The 13,014-nt window shown below is 50.1% G+C and overlaps 1 protein-coding gene across 3 annotated transcripts in view; it reads right to left on the reverse strand.

Moving 5' to 3' along the window:
* Positions 1 to 13,014, reverse strand: part of Pitpnm3 (PITPNM family member 3) — an 88,462-nt gene that overhangs the window by 7,297 nt on the left and 68,151 nt on the right. For 2 of the 3 annotated variants that reach the window (XM_047545169.1, XM_047545168.1), the window contains 8 exons: positions 12,491 to 12,661; positions 10,963 to 11,157; positions 10,106 to 10,254; positions 8,227 to 8,343; positions 5,029 to 5,145; positions 4,504 to 4,652; positions 4,111 to 4,260; positions 2,647 to 2,830 (listed from right to left, as the gene is read on the reverse strand). In XM_047545169.1, coding sequence (XP_047401125.1) covers positions 2,647 to 2,830; positions 4,111 to 4,260; positions 4,504 to 4,652; positions 5,029 to 5,145; positions 8,227 to 8,343; positions 10,106 to 10,254; positions 10,963 to 11,157; positions 12,491 to 12,661 — 1,232 coding nt within the window. Of the gene's footprint in view, positions 1 to 2,646; positions 2,913 to 4,110; positions 4,261 to 4,503; positions 4,653 to 5,028; positions 5,146 to 8,226; positions 8,344 to 10,105; positions 10,255 to 10,962; positions 11,158 to 12,490; positions 12,662 to 13,014 lie in introns of all 3 variants that reach the window. The other variant, XM_047545170.1, reaches the window with a different exon arrangement.

Genomic DNA, 13,014 nt, shown 5'->3' on the forward strand with positions numbered 1-13,014 from the left:
ATGCTCCAATGAAGGGGACTGCCTCCCACCCTCATGACCCCTTCAAACTGGGAGCCCCCTTCTCTGCTCCTCACCCTACTGTTTTTGCTCACTTGGCCCTCAGAAGTATCCCTTTATTGCTGAGGTTATCCAGCAGCTGGTATTCCTCAAGTGGACGGTTTTCACGGTCCCACAGCTCTTCACAAGAAGGGCAGTGTCTGCTCAAAACCGTCCCTTTTCAGCTACCTGGAACCTTTCTCTCCTGGCCCTCCTCCCCATCTAACTCTCCAGGTTTCTTGACTGATTGCCTGCCATGCTCTCAGAGACCCAGCACAGCCTCTTCTGGTCCCTACCTTTCCCCAGGAGACACCTCCCCTCTGGTGACTTTGCTGACCTGTCTCCCACTTATGGCTCCAGTCTCCACCTTGCAGCCCAAACTTCTGCCCTGAGTCACACATTGGTACTGATATGGCTCGTGTCCTGTGGCCATAACAGCCTCCACATAACCACACTAAGCTCATCGTCCTCCAGCGCTGGTCCTCCTCCTGTGTGCCCTCTCATTTCATTCACTCATTTATTCATGTATTCATTGTATCCAATGCCTCCTATGCATCTTCATTGCCCCAAATCCTGAAGATATACTGGTGAGCAGCACAGACACAAACTCTGCCTCATGGAGGTCAGCTAAGTAGTGCCTGCATCTCTCCTGGTCACCCAACAGGACATCTAAGAGCACCTTGCCCTCAATATTCAACCATCACCAAGTCCTAAAGACTCTACCTCCTGATTCTTGTGCCTGCACATGCTTTTCTCTCCATCCCATGATCACCACCTGGGTTCAGCTCTTCCTACCTCCTGCTTGGGCAACAGCCTCATAACTGTTCTCCCTACGTCTCCTTTCTCCTGCCAGTCTGTTCTCCACACAACCACCAGGGGGATCTTTCTACAATACAAATTAGACACTGCCATGCCCCTACTGCAAACTCTTCCATAGCTGCCCATTTCGTTCATCAGAGTCCATGACCTTGGCCTGATTTCCAAGCTTTTTCTTAAGGTCTACCAAGCTTGGTCCCCCATTGATGTTTGAGCAACAGCTTCCCCTTGTCCTGGGTCTGACTATACCTGCACATACCCCCATGCTGTATGCCTGCAGCTCTGAAAATGTCCCAGCCTCCTTCCTGCCTCTGTGCATTTTCACACTATAAAAGTTATCAAAATGTGGGATCCTAATTAGAATAAGTTATACTCCATATATGTATGATATGTCAAAATAGACTCTACTGTCATGTATACCTAAAAAGAACAATTTTTTAAAAATCTAGAAAAAAATGAACAAAATGGAATCACTGATGTCAACCCTAACTAACTAAATAAAGTCAAATGGTTGTGAAGGAAGGATTCATACTCATGATTGCCTGATAGTAACTATCACAAAAGACTGCTAGAAACACAACCTTACACAAAAGGCCACAGCACTCTTACACAAAAATTACTCCTTTAAGGACATTTGCTCAGCAACTGACTATTCAACCTCGGACGGACAGCACCCTCGTTACTAATCCCTGTGGTCAAAACTGCCTTTAGGAACTCCCCTGCCTCCACCTCTTTCAATACCCCCATAGTGCACACTTGCTCATTGCTCTCCTCTTACCATTGCAATGATTTTCTCAAATAAACTTCATTTTACTTCAGTTTCAAGCTTCTGTGTTTCTCTTGGTCAACCACATGCTGTTTCATTGTCTACCTGACAACTCATACTTGTGCTTCAAGACTAAGATCAAAAGTCACCACCCACTAGAAGCAGTTCTCTGGTCTCCCCAGGGGAATGAAAGTCCTTTCACCTCTGTTTGCCAATATGCCTTTTTGTCAAACATGCACCAGTAATTGTCAATTTACATGTCTTTCTCTAGATCAAGGATTAGCAGAATTTTTTCTGTGAAAGGCCAGATAATAAATATTTGTGCCTTTGCACCCTGTCGCAATTACTTGACTTTTCTGTGGCAGGGCAAAAACAACCACAGACAATATATAAACAAATGAGCTTGGCTGTGTTCCAATAAAACTTTATTTATGCATACTGAAATTTGAATTCATATATTTTTCATTCATCAACCCTGGCTCTAAATCTATGATTCTCAAAATTTTTCTGTGCATCAGAATCCCCTGGAGAGCTTGTGAAAAGACTTCTGATTCAGTAGATCTGAACTAGAGGATGTGCATTTCTGAGTTCCCAGGGGCTGGGCCCAGACCCACACTGAAAACCACAGCTCTGGAGAGCAAGTACCGCGTCCAGTTTGTCTCTGTGCAGCCCCAACACCAGGCACATATTAAGGAATACAACAGGCACTTAAATGTGTATTGAATGAATAACCAGATGTACAGACAAGATTTCAGGCTTTAGAGTCAGGAAATGATAAAGGATGAACATCCGTCAGTGAAGATAATACCGACCTCTCAGAGCTGTTAAAAGCACCCAATGTGATCCAAGGTAAACGTGCTTTGTCAACTGCGCGTCCCCTTGCCCATCAGACCACGCTGGATGGGCAGCCCTGAGTCCCGAGGAGGAGGGTCGTGGTCTAATCCCTCCCCCTGACACAGGCGGGTGTGCCTTCGAGGCCCCGCCTTCGAGTGGATGTGGCGAAGTCCCACCCCCGGTCCAGCACTCACCTCCTGCATAAGGTTGCGGAGGAAGATGGCCTTCTGCCGCAGCGGGTCGTGCACCAGCCCATCCGAGAAGAAGATCATGCCCTGTGGGAAGTTGTGCTGGGACAGCCACGACACCACCCGCTGCTTCTGCATGTCCGGCCTCCCCGTGATGTAAAGAATCATGTAGCCCAGGTCCTGCCAGTGCCTGGCGAGACGGCATGGTAGCGTCCAGGTCCGCCCAGTGCAGGCCACCCGCGGCCCAGAGGTCTGCCCCGCCCGCTGCTGCCCTACTGAGAAGCCAGAGGTGTGCTGCTCTGAGGAGCACTAGGGAGAACCAGGGGAAGGCCCGAATCCACACACGGAGTTAAACCCCGTGAGTCCTGGACATCTCAGGATGGCCTGCAAGTTCTGCATGCCCACAACAAAATTAATCTCCCCACGCTTACCCGCTTTGCTCAGGTGGTCTCCTGGAGCCAGAGACAGACCGCCTTTGACTCCTATCCTTCCTGCTCCCTCCCTGCCGCTGCCTCCTCCTCTTCCTCTTTTTCCTCCTTCTTCTGTCCCTCCTCTCTTCCTCCATTAAGCCAGATTTGCAAGTCTACCAGGCCAGGATCTTGACTCCAGCGTTTAGCCCCACTCCTTACCCTTGGCTCCCATGATTGGGAGTTTTTTTTGAAGCTGGATCTGAGATCTGGGAAGGATTTGACTGCATAGGCACAGGTGCCACCCATAGGGATTCTTGGGAGTTGTGAGTGGGGCTGATAAAAAGCAGCTTCCAGAGTGCCACAGTAAAGGAGATGGGAGCACGGGAGAGCCCCAGAGAGAAAGGACCACAGCCTCCCCTTGCCCTTCCGACTGAGGAGGGGGCTAGAGGTGGGCTTATCCTAATGAGAATAAATGATCCAGCCATATGAGTAGCAGGCTGTTCCCACAGCTTGTGAATAGCCAGAGGTCAGCATTCCCTCCAGAGCCAGTGAGCTAGCCCTGTCTTCTCTCCCCAAAGCCATCACCGTTACTGGGGGAAAGAAGGGCATACCCACTCCAACCCTCAAGAATTCCAGTGCCCCACATCTGTCTTCTCTTGCCATGCTGTTCCTTTGGAGTCCCATATTACAATTTCTCATTCCCATTTCTTGTTTTCCTCACTGGACTTAGTTTTATCCAATAAGCAGCTCTCTCTGTGTCAGTACCCAGCCCAGAACTTGGCCTGGAAAAAGCGGAGGTATGCATGGGGGGAGAGAGAGACACAGGAAAAGAGAAGGAAGGAAGGAATGAACAAATGAATGAGCTACAGCCTACAAAAGTGAGGAGTGTGCCCTAAGGCCTTCAGTAAATTCCAATTGGAGGAGACGCCAGGATTTTCAGTTCCCAGTCCCAGAAACCCATAGACTTCCTAGAGAAAATCAGGAGGAAAATGCAGTTCCTCCTGAGCCACTGGCTCCTGGCCCCAGGGGAGGTATTTTCCTTGTGAGAGGTGGCACTCACCGGACAACATCCACTGCACCTGGCCGGACCTTGGGGTCACTTCCCATGATAGACACACTGGCAGCAAAGGACCCATCAATGCTGAACACCACGCACTCCATGCCCCGGGGCAGCACTGTGAGGTAGCTCATTGCACAGGTCTGGTCGCCCCTGAAAGGTACCAACCTGAGGTCAGCCTGCCCCTGGAATCAGAGTCAGTCTGGGGCCAGGGTCAGAGACAATTGGGTGACATTTCCTAATGGCACAGATGGTGGCCTCTTCCATTTTCCTCTCTCCATGCACACAAAGATGGAGCCCAAAAGAGAAATCTGAGCACCCATCTTGTGGACAGGACTGACTGGAAGGACTACAGAAATGGGGAAGCCATTGTGAGAGTGTTTCCTAGAGCCTTACCTGACAACCATCTTCACAGGATAGACGCCAACCCCCAAGCGCCGGGGCCGGGGCACGTTATATGTGATTCTGCCACTATTGTTGGTGATCTCCGTATCCAGATGTACCCAGCGGCCTGAGGATGGCTCTGCCATCACCAGGATGTCCACCTGCATGCCATAAAGGGAGGCAAGGAACTTACTAAAGTCTGAGGAGCTACAGGCTCGGCAGAGAGGCTAGGCTGGGCTGGGAAGCTCTTTGCCATTCAGCAGGACTTGGGACATAGGTTCCTGCCTGAACCTGGCTGGCTTTTACTATCCTCCCTCTCTCTTTCCACTGCAGCTACTAGGCTTTTTTTTTTCCTTTTCACATGAACCAATCACATCCCTTATTCCCCTGCCACCATCACCATCTGCCTAGACAGGGCAAGTGGCTTCCTGCTCCATGCTCCCACAACAGACAACCCTCACCCCTCCTGCCAGGTAGAGCCATTAAGCACCTGGTGCAGGTAGACCAGCTGAGGAGGGGGTGCCCAGCCCTTAGTACCTTTTCACCTGTCAAAGCTACCATGTCAAGAGGCCCATACATGAACCGCCCCACCAGGACCTGGGGACCATCTTCAGCAGCAATCACATCATTGGCCCGGTGATTAGCAGTGACATTCTGGAAGGACAGAAAAAAACAGCTCAGACTTTGCACTTTATCTTTAAAGCATTCTTAGGATGGCTGGAGGGATGTGGACCTATTGAATCAGGTCTCTGATTAACTTGTTAGGGTTTCAGAGATGGTTCTCACAAAACCCATGAGAGAAATAGACCACGATCCCTTAATATTGCCTTCAAGACACCCTGGACTTCACACAGAAATGCATTTGCTGCTTTTGACTCTCCTCGTGGCCCTGAAGTAACAACCAGTCCTCTCAGTCTATCTGTCGTCCATGTCTAAATTCCTAGGCTGGAAACTGCCCGGTCACCTTTGGCTCTTCCTTCTGTATCCAGGCTCACATCCAACAGCCATTTGCCATTCATCTTTTTTCAGTGGAAAATTTCAAACACCCAAGAGAAGAGAGAATAATATAGCAAAGCCACATGATTCTGGCAGCCATTCCCCCACTTATCAGCCACCTGCCATTCTGGTCTCCTTCCCCCTGGCCTGGCCAAGCACAGCCCAGCAATTCCAGATAGCACATCATTTTATCTTTAACTATCTCAGTATCCCCATTCTTCACTTCTGCCTTCAGTTCATCCTGTAGCTCCAAGTCCTGAGTTGGTCCTGACTTCCCAACACTCCCAGGTTAGCCTTTGAGACCCACATCTCTCGATCTAGTGACCCTACCTTTATAATACTGGTCATGTAGGCATCTCTGCCACATCCACATCGCCTCTCACCTGAACCCTACTGTGAGCTCCCTAATGGAGCTCCTTATGCAATAACTGTCCCATGAAAGATCCTCCATTTTTATAAGGCATAGATGTGTGAGCACCTTGCCAGGCTCTGGGACTGAGCCTGCATTCCAAGCCTTGCAGAGCAGCCTCTCCAGTCCCCTGTTCCTCTGCCTGCTCCTTCACCCTCTGGTCCTTCCAGACCCAACTCTGTGGGGGCTCCAGGCCTTTACTCACACTGGACTCTCCACTCTGTGCCATGCTTGGCCTTCTGCCCCCATCTTGCAGTCCACTCACTAGGACCAGACTCAACCTCATCCCCTCAAAGAAGCACTCTTCCAACTCCCCAAAGATGCGGTCTCTACCTCCTCTCGACCCCCACAGCCTTTCATTTCAACAAACGTCTGCAGACACCTCATCTGCACCAGTAACTAAGAAGATGTAGTTGTAGGCCCTGCCCTGGAGACACCTGACCCACTGAGGGACACAGGCACCCTTACAGGAACACTGGAGAGGGAAGGGTGAATTCGTGGAAATAAGCACATGATGTGTTCAACATCACCCATCCTCAGAGAAATGCAAATGAAAACCACACACACAGGGATGACCAGAATCACAGACAGACAACAACAGGTATTGCTGAGATGGGGAAAAATCAAAAACCTTTGCACACTGCTGGTGGGAGTGTAGAATGGAGTGACTGCTATGGATAAGTCTGGCTATTCCTCAAATGATTAAGCACAGAGTTAACTATTTGATCTAGCAGTTCCACTTCTAGTACTGTGCCCAAGAGAAATGAAAACATATGTCCACACAAAAAGGTATCCACGAATATTTATAGCAGCATTATCCATAATAGCCAAGATAGAAACAAATGACCATCAACTGATGAATGGATGAACAAAATATCCACACAATGGAATATTATTCAGTAATTAAAAGGAATGAAGTTCTGATACGTGTCCCAAAATAGATGAAACTTGAAAGAATCATGCTAGGTGAAAGAAGCTAGACACAAAGCATCAGAAATTATATGACTTTATTTAAATGAAATGTCCAGAATAGGCAAATCTATAAAGACAGAAAGATTTCTGATTGCTTAGGAATAAAGGAAAGGTTAGGAATAAAGAAAGATAACTAAAGGGTATGGGTTTCTTTATTGAGGTGATAAAGATGTTCTAAAATTCACACCTGTGAATGTACTAAAATCCATTGAATTGTATGCTTTAAGTGGGAAGATTACATGATATGTGAATTATATCTCAAATGTTTACAAAAAAAGAGTTGATTCATACATCATTGATCATCCTCTATCCATGTCTGGTCTTCCCACCAGACTTGCTGCCCATCATAGCAATGGCTATGTCTGTTTACAGTCTCAGATACACATAGTCCTAGCACAGGGACTGAGACAGGGCAGGCACTGATGATAATATGCTGAGAGAATAAATGAATGTATTTGTTCATTATACATATGCACATATGCATCCTAAACTGCTGCTTATCCTTCAACATCCTACAAAGGAGACTCTTCAGATAAGCCCTGTTTGACTTTGTCATGGTTTGGATCTGGAATGACCCCCAAAGGCCCACATGTTCAAGCCTTGGTCCCTAGTGCAGCAATGCTCTGAATGGGACTTTTGGAAAGAGATTGGACAGTGAGGTATTAATCCCTTTGTTCACAGATGAATGGGCTAGTAGGAAGTGGGGCCCAGTTGGAGGGCATAGGTCACTAGGAACATTTTGGAAGGGTATATCTTGTCCCTAGCTCCTTCCTTCCCTCTACCCTCGGTGACATGAGCTGAGCAGCTTTCCTCCACCACAACCTTCCACCATGATGTTTTTGCCTCACCACAGGCCTAAAAGGAATGAAGCCAGCTGACCAGGGACTGAAATCTCTGAAACCATGAACCAAAATATTTTCCTCCTTTAAGTTGTTATTCTCAGGCATTTTGTCACAACAACAGAAAACTAACACAGACCTGCCCTGACAATCCTCTCTACCTCCATCCTGATTTCTGCCTCCCTCTGTCATAACAATATCACACCAGGCCTTATTCCATGGCAAGTCCTCTGACTGTGCAGGACACTTTCTGATTCCAGACCACATCTACAGAAACCTGGCATATAACAGTTCCCCTACAACTGGCATCTCCACACCATCCCCAGTGCCCCCAACCCCACCATAGGGCTCCTATGGAGCCAGGCCATAGGGAACCAGCTCATCCACCCTCTCTGCTGCATGAATCTCAGCCTGTGTGGGCACTGAGCTCTTATATTACATGAATGCCCCAAGCTCAGGGTAGCCCCACCACCCCAAAGCCATAGTCCCAAATGGCATGTGACCCCAGCAGGCACGTACCCGCAGCTTGACCTGGGTCCGCTTGCGAAGCCACTTCTCACGGGGGCTGGCGGGACTCAGTGCAGCAGGGTCTAAGCCAGCACTCTCCTTCACGCTTACATTCTCGTAGCGCATCACCTGACCAACAGCCAAGGATTCAGGGCCCACCAACTCGTGGCCAGCCAGGTCCTCCCCGTATCCTCCCACTGCCCAGCACAGGACCTTCAGGAGGCTAGGGGCCCAAGGACCTTTCTCCTTGCCCACATGACCTGATAGCTGAGGCAGAGCACTGTCTCTCAGATGGCTCTGTTTGGGGAGCAGTCGCTGTCCTTCATGCCTAAACCTAGTGACTACCTAAATCTGTGCCATGCTCTGCCCTCCCTCCTGTAAGGTGACCCTTAGACAAGACCATTTGGAGCTCTGATTCTAGTTCTCCCCTTCCCAAGGCCATTACTCCAGCAACGCTCCCCTCTCAATCCTGCATCATTGATCAGACACCCTGCTAGGTTGTTCCCTTTAGCATTCAAATGTTCTGTAATATTGCTCATCTTAAATAAAAAAATACTCTCCCTAGAACCACTTATGCCTCCCCAATTTCTTTCACATCCCTGTTCTCCCATACAACGTTCCACAAAAGACTGATCCTAGACTCCATCTCCACATCCTCGCCTGCCTCCTCTCCTCTGCCCACTCCAACAGGCTTCTGTCCCCAGTGTTCCATTGAAGCCACTCTTGCCAAGGCCCCAGCAATTCCTGTCCTGCCCAACTCAATGTTCACTCCTGTCTATACACTCTGGGCTCTCCTCTAACCTCCAGGCATATCCTCTTCCATCTCCTTGGGTGGTTCCTCCTGGTCTCCCCCAAGGAGTTCCAGGACTCATTATCTGAACGTGTTTCCATGGTGACATCCTTGGGACCCATCGCCAGTTTTCAATGCCTTCCAAGCTCTGACACATTTTCATCTCAATCCTGCTGTCTCCCTGACACTCCAGGTTCATCTACTCACCTTCCTTCTTAACACCTAACAGGCCTGTGACACATCACATGGCCAGAAACTCAGCCTTGGCTTCCCCACCTAGCCCAGCTCTGCTCTGCCCCAACCCCAGAAAATGGCAGCCCTGACAATCCTTTCTACCTCCATCCTGATTTCTGCCTCGCTCTGTCATAACAATATCACACCAGGAGAAAGTAGGATCACCAGGCTTCCCCTCTGTCCCTCACAGCCCAGACTCAGTGAATGCTGTCACCAGAACTCAAATATGGAGGCTCCTCAACACTTCCACCACAGTGTCTTAGTACTTAGTACACCTCTAAGTTGGGCTCCATACCTTAGTCCAAGCTGTCAACTCTAAGTCTTTCTAAACTTGCCTCCCTAGGGAACTCATGCTTCCTCTCTTGTCCAACAGCAGCCCCCAAGTTTCCTTATCAAAATACAAATCTGTTGATGGCTCTTCCTTGCTCACAACACTGCTGCAGCTTCTTATTGTACCCAGGTTAAATGCACCCCAACCTTGACCATCCAAGATGGCCATCCAAAATGACCCCACCTGCTCCCCATCCTCCTTCCCCATCAGGTCCTCCCATAGTCACTGGTCTTTCTGCTGCACCTGCTATTTTAAAGACACAGAAGGAAGCAGCAGTATATTGCTGCAGTCTCCAAGTTAACACCTTGATGTGTTCTCCTATGTAGTTTCTACTTAACTTTCCAGAAAATTCCATTCTGTTAGCCACACAGAAGCCAATGTTCTTTATGAAACACATTCTCTAACCATGTCACCACCCCCTTGATTAAGTGCCCCTGTACCTTCCCACCATAGAGACCAAGTTCTCCACACAGCCTGTAAGAGAAGGGTGAACCTCTGGAGGCTGTGGGAGGGACACAGCAAGGGAGCAGCAGTACCTGTCTCAGGATGAAGGCGACCACGTCAGTGGACTCCCAGTAGCTGGCATGGAAGAGGTGGGGCAGGGCCACAGTGGGGAAGGCGGTGAGGACATCAGGGCAGTACAGGGCATAGTCGATCCTCTTGGCACCCCACCACTTAGCCGTGACTGCAGATCGAAGAGGGAGGTGAGGACAGAGTGGCCAGGGACCACATGGGGTTTCATCTATATAGGCTCAGTGGTGGATATGCCACTTGGTGCTCAAGTTTGGGGCCAGAGCACTAATGAGCTCAGGGCAGTGGGCTGCTCTGCTTCCCACTTTCTCAGATGCCAACCCCTTGGCCTGCCCAATCTACTCCAAGATGTCTACTCCAAACTGGTCCCAGGAAGGAGGACCAGACCCATAAAGACACTCAGTCACACCCCAGGGTGCTGCTCAGCAGTGATTTCCAATGGGCTCTGAGTGAGGTCAGGACTGATTCTATGTCAGGAGAGGTCAGGGATTGATCAGAGATCAGAGTTCTGTCCAGAGTCAGAGGTCGAGGTCCTTTTAAGGCCAAAATTCAGTCCTGGATCAGGGTTAGAAGTCAAAGCTCTATTCAAGATCAGAGCTCAGTTTTGGCCATGGTCAGAGTTCAGGGTTCTGTCTTGGGTCAGAGGTCAAAGTTCTCTTTGAGATCATTATTCAGACTGACATTAAATCTCCACCAACAGTCCAACAGTTCTCAAAAGGCAGGAACCCCACCCAGGATTTCCTTGACCCCTCCTCCCTACCCTAGGGCCCACCCTCAGCATCCTGGCTGGGGACCAGCAACCACCCAGAGGAAGGTCCCTCTCCCTCAAATGCAGACAGGGCCCCAAAAGGACCTCACTCACTGCGGGAGGCACCCACAGGTGCCAGGCCATCCGAGGATTCTGAGCTGTCACTGTGGGAGCTGCCCTCACTCATCCTTCGTCCTGGGCGCTGGGACCTCGGGGCCTGAGGGGGTGAGGCAGGGGCGTCCAGAAGTGGTGGGCTGCCCTGGGAGCTGCCCTCCAGGAATAAGGGGCTGTGGGTGTGCAGGGCATCAGCTGGAGGGGGAATTTCAAGGTCAGGGCAAGTAGTGGGTCTCCAACAGAGTTGCCCACTAGGTGCCGGCCCTGTGATGGGCAGGAGGCTGGACACACAGAGGAACCAGCCCTAGTTCATCAGTCAACCTGCACCCCCCAACACACACACACACACACACACACACACACACACACACACACACACACACGGGGAGAGAGAGAGAGCCAGATAGGACTCCTTTTCCATGGTCCACTGTTGTGTTCCATCTCCTCTTAAGTTGTGAATTATGCAGGCATTAGTGAGGGTCCCAACCTTCTCCCTCAACCCCAATAAATAAAACTACAGAGGAAGGCTAAGGGAAATTGAAGTGGAGGTCATTGTGATGATGTCTAACCATGTCTGCTTTTATCCACTTCCTCTCCTGCACCACAAAGGACTGTGGCTGAGCTGGAATGAATGGAAGTAAACTCCGGTCTTGGAGCTTGGGTGGCCCCTGGGAGTAGGGGGATCCCCTGACTAAAGAGGGAACATTGTAGGATGGAGAAGGGAGATTTGAAAGCCCCACCCACCTATCAAAGCTCCTACAAAACAGAGCTTTGGAAAATAAGTCTCCAAAATAGAGGGTGATGATGGGTTTTAGTTTTGAATGAGTCACATGCACACTGTCCCCACCATCTCTAGCCCAAACCTCCAAGCAGGCTTAAGGCTAAACCTCCTCCACAGTGGCATGGAACCAACACTCTGATTTCCAAGCCTGTGACTTTCCATTCCAAGGCTGCCCTGGCTACACCCCGAGTCCATGCCTGGTTCACACTCTGAGCCCTGGAGGCCACACTGGCCCTTCCCCAAACCCACCTACCCAGCTCCTGTTGTTCCTACCACCTTCAGCTCTTCTCCACCTGTCCAAATGCACCTCCCCAGCCAGACCTTTGTCAAAGGTCTGCATGTCACCTCTTGCATGAAGCCTACCAGAATGGCCCACTCTTCTCTGTGCCCTTCCATAGTCCAAGCAGGGCCCTTGGGAATAGCACTATACATGAATCCCTGGACTTCCCTTTAAGTCAGGCTACTGAACTCTGTCCCCAGTCACAGGAGCTTGACCAGGAGCCTATCAGAGGGCAAAGCTGGGGTCTCTGACACCAAGGTGCAGATACTTGGCACAAGTGGGTGCTCTGGAGATAAGAGTTCGCTGTTTCCTGTTCTCTCTCCTCCAAGAGCACACAGATCCTGCTCATGTAAGTCACCCCATTAGCTGACAGCCTGGATAGGCTGATCCAGGAAAGCAGCTCTGGAGTACCACCCAGCTGGGGCCCAGCCTCCAGCTCACACACCCACGGGGGCCCAAGAACCTACTGAGTAGAAGAGACTGTCCATCGCCCAGTGGGAACCTCTGGTAGCGGGGCACGCTGACGGGAGGCACCAGGTGGAACTTGGGCTCCAGCAGTGGCTCAAGCCGTGAGGCAGAGGGGTCTGCACAGTGGAAGAAGCTGTAGACCTGGCTGCAGGCAGGACGCACCTGAAAACCTGGTGAATGGGGTGAATGGGGAAGACACATGGGAAACCCGTTTCTAGGATCTGCCCCTTGACTTTAAAAGGCACCCTGGAGTAAAGCTTTGAGTAGCCTACTCTTCTGCTCAAGAACCTCTCCTGGCTCCCTTCCCAACAGGAACAAAGCTGTTATGTTCAGTTTGGCATTCAAGGCCTTGCCAATCTGCTCTACCTATGAGTGCCACTTACCACTGCAGTCTGCTGCCATGGTGAACACCCGCGACTTCCCAACCTGACCTGCTACTTTCCTTTCTCTGTGCCTTTATTCAAAGGGTCCCCTCTCCCAAGGGGCCCTCCCTGTCTACTATTTCCACTGGTCAGATGCCTTT

The sequence above is a fragment of the Sciurus carolinensis genome, chromosome 3 (assembly GCF_902686445.1).
Source record: "Sciurus carolinensis chromosome 3, mSciCar1.2, whole genome shotgun sequence".
Taxonomy (NCBI): domain Eukaryota; kingdom Metazoa; phylum Chordata; class Mammalia; order Rodentia; family Sciuridae; genus Sciurus; species Sciurus carolinensis.